The 17,268-nt window shown below is 39.7% G+C and overlaps 1 protein-coding gene across 5 annotated transcripts in view; it reads right to left on the bottom strand.

Annotated features, from left to right (window-relative positions):
- Positions 1-17,268, bottom strand: part of SEMA6A (semaphorin 6A) — a 273,665-nt gene that overhangs the window by 71,674 nt on the left and 184,723 nt on the right. For 4 of the 5 annotated variants that reach the window (XM_089684826.1, XM_089684822.1, XM_089684823.1 and 1 more), the window contains one exon: positions 14,128-14,268. The exons of the other annotated variant lie outside the window; for it this stretch is intronic. In XM_089684826.1, the coding sequence (XP_089540952.1) occupies positions 14,128-14,268 (141 nt within the window). The remainder of the gene's footprint in view (positions 1-14,127; positions 14,269-17,268) is intronic. 5 annotated transcript variants of the gene reach the window in all.

Below are 17,268 nucleotides of genomic sequence, written 5' to 3'. Positions count from 1 at the left end.
CTTTGGTCACCAGCTGGTACACTTTGGCAAGTTTGAAAGGAAACCTGAGCTTTGCCAGTTTAGAGCACAGCAATGGGTTTAACTCTCCCACCCCTACCCCAGCATATACTTATCCTTCCTACTTTCCCCATCACTTCATCCATGCAGCAAATCTGGTATTTCCAGGTGTGGAAGAGCATGTGACAGCCCTGGACCAACCAAAACTGTTAAATGAGGAGTGGGCATCTCTGTGTATGTTTCAAATTTCTTGATACAGCAAGGGGAACCGAAGTTTTCCATATGTTATCCCAGCTCTTTGTAAAGTCAATACCGCCAGACCCAACCATTGCACTCTTAAACTTGCGCCCAATCTCCATCTCCACATCCAAATCCAAATTTAAACTGCTCTTGCAAATCACTACTGCAGCTAAACAGATTTTGGCCAAATTGTGGGAGTCACTGTCTCTCTTCACGTAAGCAGTTTGAAACAAGGTTACACAAGCGATGATTCACACCAAAGTTGAGGCCACTATTTTATATTCAGTCACTAAGTTTCTATCGATCTGGACCCCATGGGTGGAACGTTTTTTCCACCAAATCAGACCATCCTGAACTCAGCGGCTAGACTCATCCACCTCACCAACCGCTCCACCTCTGCCACCCCCCTCTGCCTCTCCCTCCGCTGGTTCCCGATTGCCCAATGCATCAAATTTAAACTTCTAACCCTGACCTACAAAGCCGTTCACAACACTGCCCCTGACTACCTCACCAACCTGATCCCCAAGTACCGCCCTACCCGTACCCTTCGCTCCTCACAGGACCTCCTTCTATCCTGCTTCCTGGTCTCCTCCTCCCATGCACGACTGCAAGACTTCCCCAGGTCCTCCCCCATCCTCTGGAACTCACTGCCCTAATCCATCAGACTGTCGCCTTCCCTCCTCACTTTCAGGTGCTCCCTCAAAACCCATCTCTTCAGGGAAGCCTACCCCACCCTCACCTAACGGCCATTCTCCCTCATTCCTCCCACCACTTCATTCCCCTTAGCCACTTCCTACTGTACCACTACCCCCTCCGTCCTAGATTGTAAGCTCGAAAGAGTAGGGCCCTCTAACCCCTCGTACGTTGTTTGTTATTGTTGTACTGTGCCATGTATTGTCCCCCCTATATTGTACAGCACTGAGCAAACCCTTTGGCGCTATATAAACTCGATGTAATAATAACAACTTTGATGACTCATTGCTCCTTCCCTGACGTCTTCTTTTCCTGCATTGTGATAGTCCTAAGAGCCGTGTTTTGTGCTGTCCTGGTTCCGAGATTCCCTATTCTCTCCTGGAAGTCACACGCTCTCTCTCTCCCCCCACTCTCACTTTTAATCTCTTCTAATTCTCCCCCCATTTCTTCTTTTCTTTCAGTCTACCTTTGCCCCCCTCTTCATGTTTCATACGGGACCTCCATTTGGTCATTGGGAACAGTGCTACATCTCTGTTGTACATTTAGATTCTATCTTCCCATGTACCAAAGTGTCCCTTCATGTTTTTATATAGTTCCTTGTAACAAGTTTGCATGCAATATTAATTCTTCCCTGTAGGACATGTTTCTCTGTATTCACTCAAGCCTGTATATGTTCATGGACCGTCCTACTTCTGTTTCTTTTTATGTTTTTGAAAAAAATAAAAAGTTTGAACAAGAAACAGCAAGGGGAAGACCAAATTTAAAACAGACTCCAGGAAGGTATAAAAGACACAAAAAAATTTAATATATCGCAGTATACCAATCCTTAGATGTGGAGGCTGCATTGGTTTGTTTTTTTTTGGCTTTTTTCACCTGGTGATCTAACCAGTTATACACCTCCTGTATTAGAATGCCCAGCTCCGAATGAAGGAGCACAGTGGCATAGCAGGCAGCAATATAGTCATTCTAGGAGGGAGGGTAGTGTTAAATTTACTAGCAGATTTAAATACCCTAACAAACTGAAGCCAAAAGTTAAGCTAGTGCTTTATAATCAGTTACGGCAAACAGTTTTTCCCCTTTTGGGATCAAAATTTTACATGAACAAAGAGCTGATCATTGTAAGCACCACGGTCAGTGTTAAATGGGTTGTCTCATCCATGTAAAGTGAAACATCTGGAAGAAAGTATGTTCTTTAAAAAACAGATTTTCTGGCTGGATCACCAGGTGAAAATAGAAGAAAGCCTAAAAAAGAAAACTAATGCAGCCACCACATCTAAGAATTGGTAAGCTGCAATATAATATTTTCTTCTAGGTTTAATACTGCTTTAACGCAGCCGTGTAAACATTCATACATCATGAAATTTATTTTTAGATGCAAGCACTGTAGGTACCGGATTATGACTGGGTATCAGCCTCTTGCAGTGAGAAGCCAATCAGATGTGCTGCAGTGTTGGAAGAAAGCCAATAGGAGAAGAGAGCAGAGTGACAGCCAGATGGGCTTAACAGCATGCTGCTTATCCTTTCACTGTTCAGTCACAGGGTGTGGGTGGGGAGAGGACCAGCAAGTGTCAATGACACTTCAGAGAAAAATCAGGTCCCCCTTCCCTGCCAGAGAAGACTGCACTATGTTTAAGAGTTATGCAACTTATAGGACACAGTGGATATATATATATAAATCATTTGGCAGGTAAAACAGCTCTCATGTGTGTTTCATAACCCTTTTTAGCTGCCTGGGACATGAGAAGTATGGGGATTTTTTTTTTTTTAATTATAAAAATTACCTAGGTGGATGTAGCATTGATCCAATGCTGCATCTGTCCCTGCTTGCTCTAAGGCTGAGAACTGAGCGATCACATGACCGCTGATCACTCAGTTCTCCTTGCTGCTTTGAGCAGAGAGAGGTGACTGTCAGTCACCGCCCTTTGCTCAGCCCCCCCCCCCCCCCCCCCAGCACTCACTGGAGCACTGGGCTGTGGAGGCAGGCTCAGGTTCTTAGCAGATTGCTGAGAGGCTGAGCCAAGTGTTGGTTCTGGCTCCTGGGTGGATCCCAGCCATATGGTCACGATCTTTCCCCAGCCTGGACAAGCAGAGTGACACCAGCTGACAGCAAACTTTAGCCCAATGTCACATGAAAATGGGTCACAGGAGTGCAGAATGAACTGCACTCCTATAATTTACAGAAGTACAACCAAACGAGCTTTAGCTGTGCTTCTCCTTTAGGCTAGGTTCATACCCATGCAGTTTGTGTTTGATCTGCTTCTGCAGTGTGTTTTGCACATGCGTTTTTGACACGTTTTGTGTTTTTAGATTTTACATTTTTGTGGGCCAACTTGTTGCTGGGAAGATTAAAAACGTATCAAAAACACACACAAAATGCAGCACTTGCGATTATATGCATTTCCATTCAAGTCTATTGGACTAAAACTGCAAACTGCTGCGGGAAAAAAAAAGTCCCTGACCCTTTCCAAAAAACGTATCCTCAAAGAACGCATAGAAGTAAACATTATCCATAGGAAATCACGATAAATGGCATGCACTGCGTTCCTGCAAAACACATTAAAAAAACACACAGGTGTGAACCTGGCCTTAATGTACAATCTGTTTTAGAAGGAAAGGCTCCTGTATTTATATAGAACAATATCGTACAGCAAGCTAACCCCTTCCAGCCCAGCATCCTTTTAACAGTGGCCTTATTCCCAGGAGTCGGGAATGACTGCCCAATCATGTGACCATTATGATTGGCTAGCACACGGTCACTGTGCTAGGAGCGCATCATGAGTGTACTCTGAGCATAGAAACCACAGTTGCCTATGGAGACATGTGGGCATTTGTGACGAGTTTTGTGTTTTTATTTTTTACATTTTTTTGGTCCAACTTGTTGTTGGGCAGATTAAAAATGCAAAACGCATCAAAAACACACACAAAATGCAGCACTTGCGTTTTATATGCAGTTCCAATCAAGTCTATTGGACTAAAACCGCAAACTGCTGCAAGAAAAGAAGTCTCTGACCCTTTCCAAAAAATGCATCCTCAAAAAATGCATAGATTTGAATGTGATCCATAAGAAATCATGATAAATGGCATGCACTGCGTTCCTGCAAAACGCAAAATGCATAAAAAAAACGCACAGATGTGAACCTGGCCTTAATGTACAATCTGTGTTTTAGAGGGAAAGTCTCTTGTATTTATATAGCACAATATTGTACAGCAATTAACCCCTTCCTGCCCAGCATCCTTTTAACAGTGTCCTGATTCCCAGGAGTGGGGAATGACTGGCCAGTCATGTGACCATTAAGATTGGCTGGCACACGCTCACTGCGCTAGGAGCACATAGTGAACGTGCTCTGAGCATAGAAACCACAGTTGCCTATGGAGACATATGCGGCATGTGGGCATTAAACATTACCCTTTTTGCAGCAGCACATTTGTGTTATATGGGTGGCAGGAGGTCAAACACAATTTAATAATTTTTTTTTCTTTTAAGCGTGTGGTGACATTGCGCCCTGTCTTTCAGGCACTGGTGCTAGGTAAGAACCAGATACCGTCCTACCTTTCCAACCCAGCCGCACTTCACCACTCCCTCACTTATGCATCTCCTAATGTCTTTATTCCCTGTGTTATAAAAATGAAATCATACGTTCCGATAGTACACAGATGAAGAGACACAGGAACAAGGATGAAGCAGGTAAGAGATCAAGTAGCTGCAGCTCTGGTTCCATGATTCCTGGAGTGGCAGTCACAACGTTGACCTGTGAAAGCTTTATTACTATATGTGATGAGATTCGTAGGTTCTGTCCTTCCTAGATCAGTGATCCAACATTGCAGAAGACACAGCATCACACTTTCCTTTTTGCTGTATGTATTTCTTATACCAAGCAACTTTCACTAAAATAAGTTCTTTAGCTTGCAAGTTCTGTTCATCAATGTAAGGCATGGAAGGAAAATTAGTTCAGTGCTTGCTGTCATGCCTTCTTTCATGCTCATCGTAAGCTCTGACCCCTGTGTTCAGTAAGGAACAGTCAGCTGTAGTAAACATCAATATAACCAACTTCGCCTAATGAAAGGGTACTCCAGGCTCAGTGCCCAGAGGACAAGTCAGCTTTCAATCAGCAGGTTATTTTCACTAGTCTAATGATCAGATCTGAATACTACTTGGCAGAAGTTTAAACTTTGTTTTGGAAAAAGGCAGAAAACCTCTCCGTTATTCATTTTAAGAATGTTCGTTACGATTATGACCCCACTAATGATTAGAAAATCAATTTTTGTTTTCGACTGGAGTAATGAAAAATTTTGTAGGTGCATGATGGAAAATGTTTCATTCATTCCAAAATCGAATACATTTTTAATTCATTCCAAAATCAAATAATTCATCAAGTCATCGAATGTACTGCAAATTTTTGTATGAATGTTTATACAAACATTCATAAAACTTTCATTCAAAAATCGTCTAGTGTACGGCCAGCTTACCAAACATGATTCGGGACTGATTGGTTTGTGTGATGCCGTTTCGACAGTGTCTCTCATCATTTTAACTTTGAGTAGTCACACACAAAAAAACAAAAAAAAAAAAACAAAACACGACACTACATTCTAAGGGATGTAGAATTAGTACTTTTCTGGCTGTATTTTTAAAGTACCTCTATTGGTAACTAATACTATCGTAACTCATGAACTATGAACAAAAATGTAGACCAGACTACTGCCATGCTCACTTCTGCGGGAGGGTTAGATTGGAGCAAGTAAAGGGCAATGTGCAGTTACACCTAAGGGCAACCAGACATCATCGTTCTGACTCCATTAGATGAAGGACAACTTGGAGTGAGTTACTGTAGACCATTGCGGTTTTCATATTATAAAATAGAACCCTATTATTCTTTTAGGAATATTACAATGAATACATGATTATTATGCAGAACACAATTAACTATATGATCTGATGGAAATTTGGGGGTTCCATTTGGAAACTAAGGCCCAAGAAAGATATATACTTTACATACACACACACACAAAACAGTTTCTGCTTGCTAAATTGTTTCAACTGCTCCCAGTCAAATCTAATTTTGCTAAAATTTCATTGCAGCAACTCAAAATGGTACTCGGTAGTTTGTATGGCCCCCATGTGCTTGTATGCATGCCTGACAATGTCGGGGCATACTCTTAATGAGACGACGGATGGTGTCCTGGGGTATTTCTCCCAGATCTGAACCAGGGCATCACTGAGCTCCTGGACAGTCTGAAGTGCAACCTGGCGGCACCGGATGGACCGAAATATGTTCTATTGGAGTTAGGTCAGGCAAACGTGGGGGCCATTCAATGGTATCAATTCCCTCATCCTCCAGGAACTGTCTGCATACTCTCACCACATGAGGCCGGGCAATGTCGTGCACCAGGAGGAACCCAGGACCCACTGCACCAGCCTATGGTCTGACAATGGGTCCAAGGATTTAATCTTGATACCTAATGGCAGTCAGGGTGCCATTGTCTAGCCTGTAGAGGTCTGTGCGTCCGTCCATGGATATGCCTCCCCAGACCATCAATGACCCACCACCAAAACGGTCATGCTGAACAATGTTACAGGCAGCATAACGTTCTCCATATCTTCTCCAGACCCTTTCACGTCTGTCACATGTGCTCAGAGTGAACCTAAGCACAGGGCACCAGTGGTGGACCTGCCAATTCTGGTGGTCAATGGCAACTGCCAATTGAGCTCTATGGTACCAGGCAGAGAGCACAGGGCCCACTAGAGGATGTCAAGCCCTCAAGCCACCATCATGAAATCTGTTACCGATTGTTTGGTCAGAGACATTCACATCAGTGGCCTGCTGGAGGTAATTTTGTAGGGCTCTGGCAGTGCTCATCCTGTTCCTTGAGCAGATACCGGTCCTGTTGACGGGTTAAAGACCATCTACAGCCCTGTCCAGTTCTCCTAGAGTAACTGTCTGTCTCCTGGAATCTCCTCCATGCTTTTGAGACTGTGCTGAGAGACGCAGCAAACCTTCTGGCAATGGCACATATTGATGTGCCATCCTGGAGGAGTTGGACTGCCTGTGCAACCTTTGTAGGGTCCAGGTATCACCTCATGCTACCAGTAGTGACACTGACCCTAGCCAAATGCAAAACTAGTGAAAAGCAGTCAGAAAAGCTGAGTAGGGAAAAATGTGTGTGGCCTCCACCTGTAAAACCGTTCCTGTTTTGGGGGTTGCCTCGTTGTTGCCCATCTAGTGCACCTGTTAATTTCATTAACACTAAAACAGCTGAAACTGATTAATAAACTCCTCTGATACTTAAACTCCTGGGATATTGTTATGGTCAGTTAAGTATGATATATAGATAGATATGAATGAATGCATGATACTTTACTGTAAACTGCTAAAAGTATGCTTTTTCAGTTTCTTTTTTATTTCTTTGCAAAAGGGGGATTTCCTATCTTTAGGTCAGCACATATGTTCATAGATGTTGTGCATACAATGTTTATTTGGAAAGAGCAGAAAAAAATGGCTTTTGCGCACTCTTATGCAATCCTCCAATCACAACGGTCTGATACATCTGTAGAATGTTATGTTGAGCGGTGTTAAGTTTTTAGATGGAAACAAACTTCCTTTTCCTGAAGACATTTCCACTTCCCCAGCCAAGGAATGTCCTACTCAGCAAAGTACATAGCAAAGATTCTAGTAGTTCTGAATAGTTGTAAATAGTGTTGTTTGACATGGGTTGGTTTTTTTGTATTCCATACTACTGTCAATATTCTAGTTACATAAAAGGTAAACCCATCACAAACCTAGGAACTCCAATTGAGCACACAATGAAAAAAAGAACCGGAAAAGTGGAGATTTGCATAAACTTCAGCTGCTTGTTTTTCTGGATATGGATTAGTGTGGCATGCAGATTTTACTGAAGGTAACAGCTGCTTATGCATTTTTTTTCATCATAAGTGCAGTTGATTGTCCAGGTTTGTGACAGGTTTACTTGAACATATTTTACCAGATTTCATGTTGTCACATTATTGGCCATTGTTTAATACAACCAGTGTGTAAAAATGCTTCATTCAGTTTGAAGGAAATCATTATTGCAAATGAGTCTTCATTAAAAGCCTTGCTAGGAAACATAAATATAACTGTGCATCTACTAAGCTGAAATGTTGACAATTAAATAAATACAATACTGGTTCCTCACTGATTTATATTCTGCTGCCAGGAGTTGGATGCCATCACTCCAGCTGTGCCATCCTGACAAATCTGACACTTTAATTTGTAATACAGAACAATGAAATGATAACTTTGCAAATAGCATTCATTATCTAATCTTATTAATTAACAGTACCAGCTGCTTATGCTAGCACAGTGGTTTGGTGGTTAGCACTGCTGCTGTGTAGCACTAGGTTCATCTGATTGAATCCCAACCAAGATGCTGCCTGCATGGAGTTTGCATGTTCTCACTGTGCTTATGTGAATTTCCTTCAGGTATTCCAGCTTCCTCCCACACTCCAATGACATCTAGTGGGTTAAGTGGTCTTAGTGAGTGTGTATGTATGTGAGATCGGGGCATTAGAGTGTGAGCTCTTTGATGACAGGGCCTGATAGGATTGTACAATTTATATAAAGCACTGCATAAATGTTCACTGCTATGCAAATGCCTGTAATAATGTAAACCCAGGAAAAACTAAAGCACCACTCAGTACTCCTGTGTACATCCCCGACCGGTTCAAACACTGCTGCTGGATGCTGGTCTGCTAATAAGAGCCTGTCTAGCTCAAACATGTAAGCACAAATCTCCCAAAGGATTGAATACCATTGATATGAACCACTATTGACAAAAATTCACAAACTTGCTTCATCTGGCTCTCCAACACGTCAGAATACACCCAGCTAATGTGTTTCACCCATTTGGGGCTTAATTGGCTAAATGGATGAAACTTGTTATAGGGTGTATTCTGATGCGTTGGGAAGCCAACAGATGTCAGTTTGTGATTTTTTTTTTTTTTTTTTTTTGATAGTGGTTTGCATCAATGGTGTGCGGTCTTGCGGGGGATTTTTGATGTAATATTATTATGTTAGTAAGCAAACTTTAAACATTTTTCATTTGACGTAACAGATACCTTAAACATGAACAGATACAGAAAATGTGAGGAGCACACAGACTGTCCAAGGTCATCTTGGAGAAACATATAGCATTTAGACAAGCTTATCTAACATACATGAATGCATTCTCAACTAGGACTATTGGAGGTTAATACATAAACTTCAGATTACCAGAGGTTGCCAAATATCTCTGAGTAACTTTTCAATAAGAGATAAATTAATGATACCACTAAATGTGAACACAATTACTAGCTATAATGATACTATTAAAATGTGTATAAACCCCAACAATTAACCTTTTTGCCCCCTTTTGGTCTGTTTACTAGACCACAGAAGCATTTTGTTATATCGGTTTGAGAAGTTTAAAAAAAACTGTTGAACAGAAATATAGAGCTCTCCCGTTTCCTGTGTTATCACCAAGAGTCCTTCTAGTAGTTCAAGACTACTTCCACTTTTTGGACCATGTTACACCTATATTTAGAGTGTAACATGCAACATGGTGCAAATCAATCTCAACCATCCCCAAATAGCTTCCCCCATGACAGCATGTGGGAGTTCTCCCCTGCAGCAGCTGCTACTTTAGAATTTTGACCAGCTGTGCAGTATTCCCCCTGCAGCAGAGACCAGAAGAATTTCAAACAGTGTGTGGCCATCCCCGCTAAACAGAAGCTGATCAAGTGATCAACTTCTGTTGAAGGGACATGTTGGAAAATGTGAATTGTTTAGAGGCTGTAGCCATTGTTTGGTGTATTCTGACAGTGGCTGGTTCTGCTGTCAGCATACAATGCCCTGGCTGGAAGAGGGATTCCTGCATCCACCTTGTTTGTGTTGACGAAGAAATCTGTTAGGGCTTTTTTTTTATGATGTTAAAAGAAATCACCACAGTATATGGCAAGCTTTAGCCTTTAAATTGGACTACAGAACAATTAGCCTTTTTATTGCAGAGATCTGAGAGTGTGTTTGAGTCACTGACACCAAATCACAAAAATGCTATGGTTAAGACACACAGTGACAATTATGAACACAGGTTTGCCTTAGTCATTCAACTTTGCTAAATGAACTGCCACTACTCCTTTAGTAAATTACCCTCTATCAACATGGTATCATGATGAAAAAGCAGTGACACAAAATTACTTTGACCAAGTTTACGTTCAACCTTTTGGGAAAATGTTATCTGTCTGTAAAAACCATGTCATGTGATCAAGCTTTTTCATAGCAATGGCTTGGTAAAAAAAAAAACAAAAAAACAAAAAACACACATAAAATGTAATAAAAAATATAACTATATAAAATATATGTATAAAACAACTATATAAAAGCTTTCAATGCAGCAAGATGCCCTCTTAAAGCATCTTTTGTGCCCCCAAAGCTTGCATTGTCTATACAATTACCATGTCATTTATATCTACTTTTATTATTGCTAAAACATTTATGAAAAAATTATGTAATTGTAAAAAAAAAAAAAAAAAAAAAAAAAGAGAAAATACAATTTTGCAAATTATAAAAATAAATCCTGAGCACCTTGTACTGTGAGACATATGTGACAACAAGGATGATTGCATACATTCTGAATGGTTTGTCTACTACATTTTCTCAGAAGCAAAAGGTTAAATCCCATTTTCACTTAAAAACACCATTAATCATGGTTTGTCAAACGTAAGCCAAAATGAAAAGCCGCCACAATCATTTTCAATTACCAAATAATAAGAGAAGCAGAAAGACAAAAAGTGAATTGTTCAAACAAACCTGGGGTTCACACGTGCATTTAATAAGACAATACTCCTATTAACTAAGCAGAGCAAGGAATAAACTGACCCTCCAGTAGCTCAATACTTCCACTAATTTTTCAAGCTCATTAAGAAGGCTGGGAAGGCTCCAGACGTTTGGAGACATCAAGATAAAACAGGGAAGTTGGCAGCATTTACCTCTATGTTATAAACTAGAAAAAGGTGCAAGGAACAGAGAAAACCAGACGAGGACCAATAGGGAAGGTCATGGGAAATGCAGCCTAATGAATGAAGAAAATGAGTTCATTTTCTCCAACTACATTCAAACAGCAGCTATTGACATCTACAGGTTCAGTTAGTATACCTAAAACATATACACAGGTACTTTGCTATTACGGATAGGGTAAAGCCTTGGAATATGTCATAAAGAGAGATTTGGTCATTTTCCATTTTTATTTAAATGAACAGTAACATCTTAGAATAAACAGGGGCATACATACCTAGTCAATATCTGTAAAAGTGTCCACTTTGGTCATATCTTAAGGCATAAAGTTTGCATATGTATCTGTAGCCCTGTTAATTACTGTATATACACAGGTTTCTTTTCTTTTACACTATGAAGAATGTATCGGGAGCTCAAAGATTCCAATTACTGTATAGCTTTTCTTGGATAGGGCTTTCATTATTATGGTGCAAATAGTGGTGTAAAGTAAAAGAGTGTAAAGATGCAAAGCAGCTTTCATTGGTTTATTTATGAAATGCAGTGGAATGCTGGTTTGTGATTGGTTCATATGGGTTATAGATTAGTGCTCTTTGCAGTGCCTTACTGCAGCTTGTCAAATAGGAGACAATGCAGTGTTGTGCTACTATGTTATTATTATACAGGATTTACATAGCGCCAACAGTTTTCTCAGCGCTTTACAATAGTTATCGATTATTATGAAAACCTATGGTACACAATCAGACCAAATTCATTGTCAAATTATCTCATGTGCTCAAACAGGCATTTGCTAGCCCTATTTAATAAAAGCATGCAATGTTACCCAGGTAATTTACTAACAACACACATTTTATGCCATAAAAGTTATACCAAAGTAGACATTCGTCACACATAGTTGACTAGGTGTGCATAATGTATTATGCACATGAAAGCCCTATTTAGTTTGAAATGTTATTGTCACTTTAAGGGAAGGAATCAAAGAGGGAGGCGAAGTACAATGGTAGCAGGAAGAGGGGAAAGGGTTAGTGTAGGACATGAGGTTTAGTGTATTTTGCAAAAGGTAAAGAACACACAAGAGTCAGTAGAAAAAAAAACACTGCACAGGAATATATATATACACTGGAGTTGTAACTGGATTCAAGAATGCTTATTTACAGCAACATTAAAGTTAATTTAAATTTCAAAACTTGTTAAGATGCACAAACTGACAATGATGGGTAGTATTTTCATGGTAGATATGTTTTAAGCTACATGGAAATATAAAATTCATAGGTAAGGCAACTCCAGAGTATATTTAGCTAATTAAGCAGTGGTGAACAAATGTCACATCCCAATGAGCCAAGCGATTTCATGGGCTACCTTCCACTTCCTTAATATTCCAGGTACCTGAGCTTGAACATATGCTGAACATATGGATGTGACATCATCAAACCACTAGTGTCATTGCAAACAAAGCAGAAAGTGAATTTAGGAATTAATACGGAGAAAGGAATTTACTCTCAGCGTGAAAAATGAAAGAAAACACCTTTCAAAGTAAACTACACTAAATAACACCAAAGATCACTTTGCAAAACAAAAAGTCAAAAACAAAACTTGTAATTTGACAAAATTAAAAGTCATTAGAAAAAGTGCAAAAAAATAAAAAAAACAACAAATAAAAACAAAACCATAACAAAACATCAAGCTCTACTGTTTTTTGTTTGTTTGTTTTTTTTGTATAGCAAGGTTACTCATTGTCTTTCTGTTGAAGATTAATATCATTACTGTGTAAAATGTACAGAGACAGACAAGGAGTATTAAGCACACAAATGTGATAATGATAAAAAAAACACCCATGCGCAACTTCTGCCACCATTGTGCCTTTTTATATAATTACAGGTTACACGATAATGTGTGCAATGCTTTCAGCTTTGTCAATATGATGACATTGAATACAAAATGGCAATACTGTGTGGACTGCCCAAACTACAAATTAAACCTAACACAATATTAAAAAATATGAAAGGAGTATAAAAATCTCCAAATAAATATAGGTTTAAAAATCTGAATGTGAAAAAGTATATTATGTAAATAACTCAAAACACATATGAAACAAATTATAGGGATGCTGCTATGAGATTTATGTAAAAATTATTTAGTGAGCTCCTGGGAAATTTAAAGTTCAGAGACTGTGCTTGGTTCTATGCTTTCTGGTATTCAACTGCGGGAGGCAAAATAACAGGGGAAAAAAAAAGTTGTATTCTTTTTATGATTCCATGTGCCAGTTTTGTGGTTCAGCACCTCGTTCATTAATCACGTCTTCCTTCACCACCCCTGAGAAGCAGTCAGGCAGAATGTGATATCTATTATTTGCTCAAATGACAGGAGAGAAGCATCAAGATAATGTTAAAATTAGTTCTTTGGATGATTCAGATGAGATAATGGGCTGGTTCAATGTGCCATTTCTTTATGAATAGGTCAAAAATCATAAAAAGGATCTGTTCCAAATGTTCTACCCTTTCACTGAAGATGATTGAATTACTCAATGCATAAGGCATTCCTTTTTTCTCCATGGGCTTATAATGTGAGTGAACTACTTTAATCAGGCAAAAACATCTATATTAGGCATTATGTTCAAGGAGCGGCTGATCATAGACAGAATCGATCAGTCCGGGTTACAGGGCCATCATCATTCTTCTTGTCGCTCTTTCATTGCATAAAGGGAGACATTGGCAATGCACACCCCAATTGTCCCCTGTGAGGTAATACATACTGTTAATAGGTGACATGTGTTGCAGTCTATTAGAAAAAGGCTCACAACGATTAATACAAACAGGTAGTCATTATCTCCTTATACAGGTTAAAGTGGAGAGGCTGTATTAAATTAGTATACCATCACAAAACAATTTTGGTCTAATAGTCTTACAGTCTCAAGTCAAATAGCATCCAGATTTCCTTAGTTCTGATAAGGGGAAAATTGCCAAGTGCTGGTAGTGAAATGAAAAGACATGGAGTAAAAAAAAAATAAATGAAAAAAAAGGTAAAATAGTATAAATCACTTTTTCCTTTCTTTTGTTTGAGAGCCTATGTTCATTCATCATATTCCAGCTGAAAGCACCCACACCATGTAACACACCTCCCTCCCCATTTGACTTCTCATTGTATATCAGAAATGTCTTTTCCAAGGCCTTACCCTTTTTGTCCTGGTGGTTATGGAAAGAGTCAGCGATGTGGGGGTCAGTGTTCTCAGCAGAGTCATAGGTGTCCTTCCAGTCCAGGACAGTACCCCTGTCATAACTCTCATGTCTTCTGGAGTGAGAGGTTGTGCTGGGATCTAAGAAATTTTAGGGTTTAGTTTTGGCAGAAACTTTGTTAGCAGTATATTTATTCACAATGCAGTGCAACTACCTGGTGCTTTGTCCAGAGATCTACAAAAAACATATACACAACTTGTGTTTTATAAAACTATCAGTTAACGCCAGCAGTATTTGTGTTTTTATCATTAAAATTTTAAGTGCTACAGACTACGCAACGATATAACGCAATAAGCACTATTTGACTGCCATGATCTGTTGAAACCCACACCTGATAAAGGTTACTGTAGAACTAATGGGTCCAAGAGCACACAGGCACACCCTGGCTTAAAGCAGAACTCCATGTAAAATATTTACCTTCCCATGCAATGTGGCTGTGCCTGCACTGTATGGAAAAACGTCTCGGTTTGTCCAGGGGTTTAGTGGAAAAGCTATACTTACCTGGTCCTCTGATCCTCCGGAAAACCAAGCTCCCCCAAGTCCAGTGGTGGACTGTTCCTGCTGTCCTCACGCTTAGAGCCGGTCTATAGGCATGATGACGTCTGGAACAGTCCATTCACAAGACCGCTAGCTTCAGGAGGGAAGAGGCGGCAGGGTCCGTTCTTGCGCTCAGAGGATCAATGGATTTGGTTAGTATATCTTCACTCTTATGACCCCTAGACAAAAACAAGCAGATGGCCCATGCGGTGCAGGCACAGCCCCACTGCATGGTCCAAAACACGTTTTGTCCGGATTTATGATTTAAGCTGCATCCCCAATTGCGTACACTGAGGCACATCTAGAAACGTCCAAGTATTGCTGATGGGCTTGTCAAGGCTTCTGTGATGCCCAACTATAAACTGCAAAGAAACATTCCAATGACTCCTGATGAGCATGTGAAGCTGTACTACTAAGACCACTGTAATATTGTAAGACTCTGGATCACATGACATTGTTATACTGTGGGCAACAAGGCAGCTGGGCACCATTGCTTTCCTTGTGATCATTAAATAGAAGGTATTTGTAACACAAACACCAGCATTAAGCATATAGCATCAGTGATAGTATACCATGTCTTCCATGTAAATATTACTAGCATTTTACGTGATGTTCATTGCTATTTTAAGTACAGTTATTTAGAAAATGTGGAATGAATACGGACATGGACTTCCATTAAATAACTGTCAGTGCCATATTTCATGCATTTGAGCTGTTAATGTATCCTATTAATTGGCTCCCAGTAAATAGAAGAAAAAGGCGCAGAGCTGTAAACATCGCACATTTTTATGTGTTATTAGAGCTGCCTGTGATTTATTTTTCCTGTTAATCAACACTGGTTATTTGCACATCATTCTAGTACAGCTTTTGATTTTGATGACAGCCTTTGTCTGGTAGTTTGGCAGATCAATTTGCTTTCATCAAGGTCATTATAGCCTATGAACCATAATGTTATAGTGCTTTCTTTAACTACAGGGTAAAAATAAAGTCTACTTTACAGAAAGTGTAGATAATTTATTAATATAATGCTGTGAGTGCTGCTTTGAATTTGAGCAGAGCAGTAGAGAGTGATTAGGACAACAAATGAAGTAATAGTGGGTGTTTCCTCTTATAACCAAACAGAATGTAATATATAGAAAAAATACTCCCCTTCAAAAAAGATATAGCCATTATAATACGCATCACAACATTGACGTTTTTTAATGTTGGGGGGAGGGGGGTGTTTGTGGGCTACACGCCCTGTGGCCATAGTGCAACAACCGCCAACTGTCCTTTTAGAAGGACAGCCTATGTTGGAGCCCAGTGTTATTTCCTCTAGAAGTGTTTCTCTTGTTTTTGTGACTACTGTGGAGATTTGTATAAATGTACTGTTTAATGGCCAAAAGTGTTTAGCTTGTTCATAAAAAGGAATTGCAGCATAAACTTTATTTTGCAAGTAAATGATAGAACGTGAAAGATTAAGAACCTTTGTCTGTGGCCTCAAAGCAAGATTATCCCTAATCTCCAAGACAAAAGAAGTGATATATATATTCCACTGTTGACAGTTGTCACCGCAACAGGTGTCCCAGTTGGGAGACTTCTCTCAATTTCCAGTCTGGTGGATTTCTATTTAATTGGTATGCAAATGGGAATGGTCAAAAAGAGTGAATCTTTCTAATGGGGCTGAGGTGGCAATAACTTTGACCGGGGGGGGGGGGGGGGGGGGTTTAACCCTTCCACACTATTCCCAAAATGAAAAGGGAGTTCAGGTAGAGTAACACCTGATGCCCCTGACTATGTCTTTTTTATGATGAAACACGTTGGGTGGAGCTACGGCATGATGTCATCGCACCACGTGATCCCAGCCATCTTGTTGGTTGAAAACGTTTCAGTGTTATTTTCCATGAAGAATTCATTTGGATTTATGTAAGTGCAATACTTTTTAATACATTTGAGGCTGTTCTCTTTTTCTTCCTGCCTATGTACTTGGGAAAATTAGAACATCTTTTTGGCTGCATCCTTGGAAGTGAATCGCAGCAGATAGGGTCTAGTGAGAAAGTATTTGGGACTTCTGGCCATAATTATATGAAACATGAGCTTTTTGACTGCTTGATCTGTGGTCAATAAGATGTGGTAAGAGGCTGTGTGTGTAGTTTGAAGGTGGAAGATCTCTTTTACTGACACCACTACTTCTTCAAGCACACTGGTTGGGGGGAGTCCCAGGTGTGCTCACTGGATATATTACTCTTTGAAGACTGCACTGTATGATTTTTATGTACTGTTTTTTATATTTTATGTATTCTGATACAATATTGTTTAGACGATTAGCGCTACACTTCGTTATTCTATTATCCTAGATTTACACTTGGAACTAGATGTTGGTGTCCATCAACTAACTTTCAATAACTTCCATAAAAGACAAAATACCAAAAAAGTGGAAAAGGCATGGTGCTTGCGTACAATTTTTGATTGGTTTGATCTTTCTGCACAAGAATGTTAGAAGGTATAATGGTGATCCTGACACTTTTTTTTTTTTTTTAATTTAAAATGTTAACTGTAATGCA

This window comes from Staurois parvus, unplaced genomic scaffold (assembly GCF_062004578.1).
Source record: "Staurois parvus isolate SC_StPar_1 unplaced genomic scaffold, SC_StPar_1.0 ptg000358l, whole genome shotgun sequence".
In the NCBI taxonomy this organism is placed as follows: domain Eukaryota; kingdom Metazoa; phylum Chordata; class Amphibia; order Anura; family Ranidae; genus Staurois; species Staurois parvus.
Note: the sequence above shows the minus strand (reverse complement) of the source record. Positions and strands in the feature narration are given on the sequence as shown.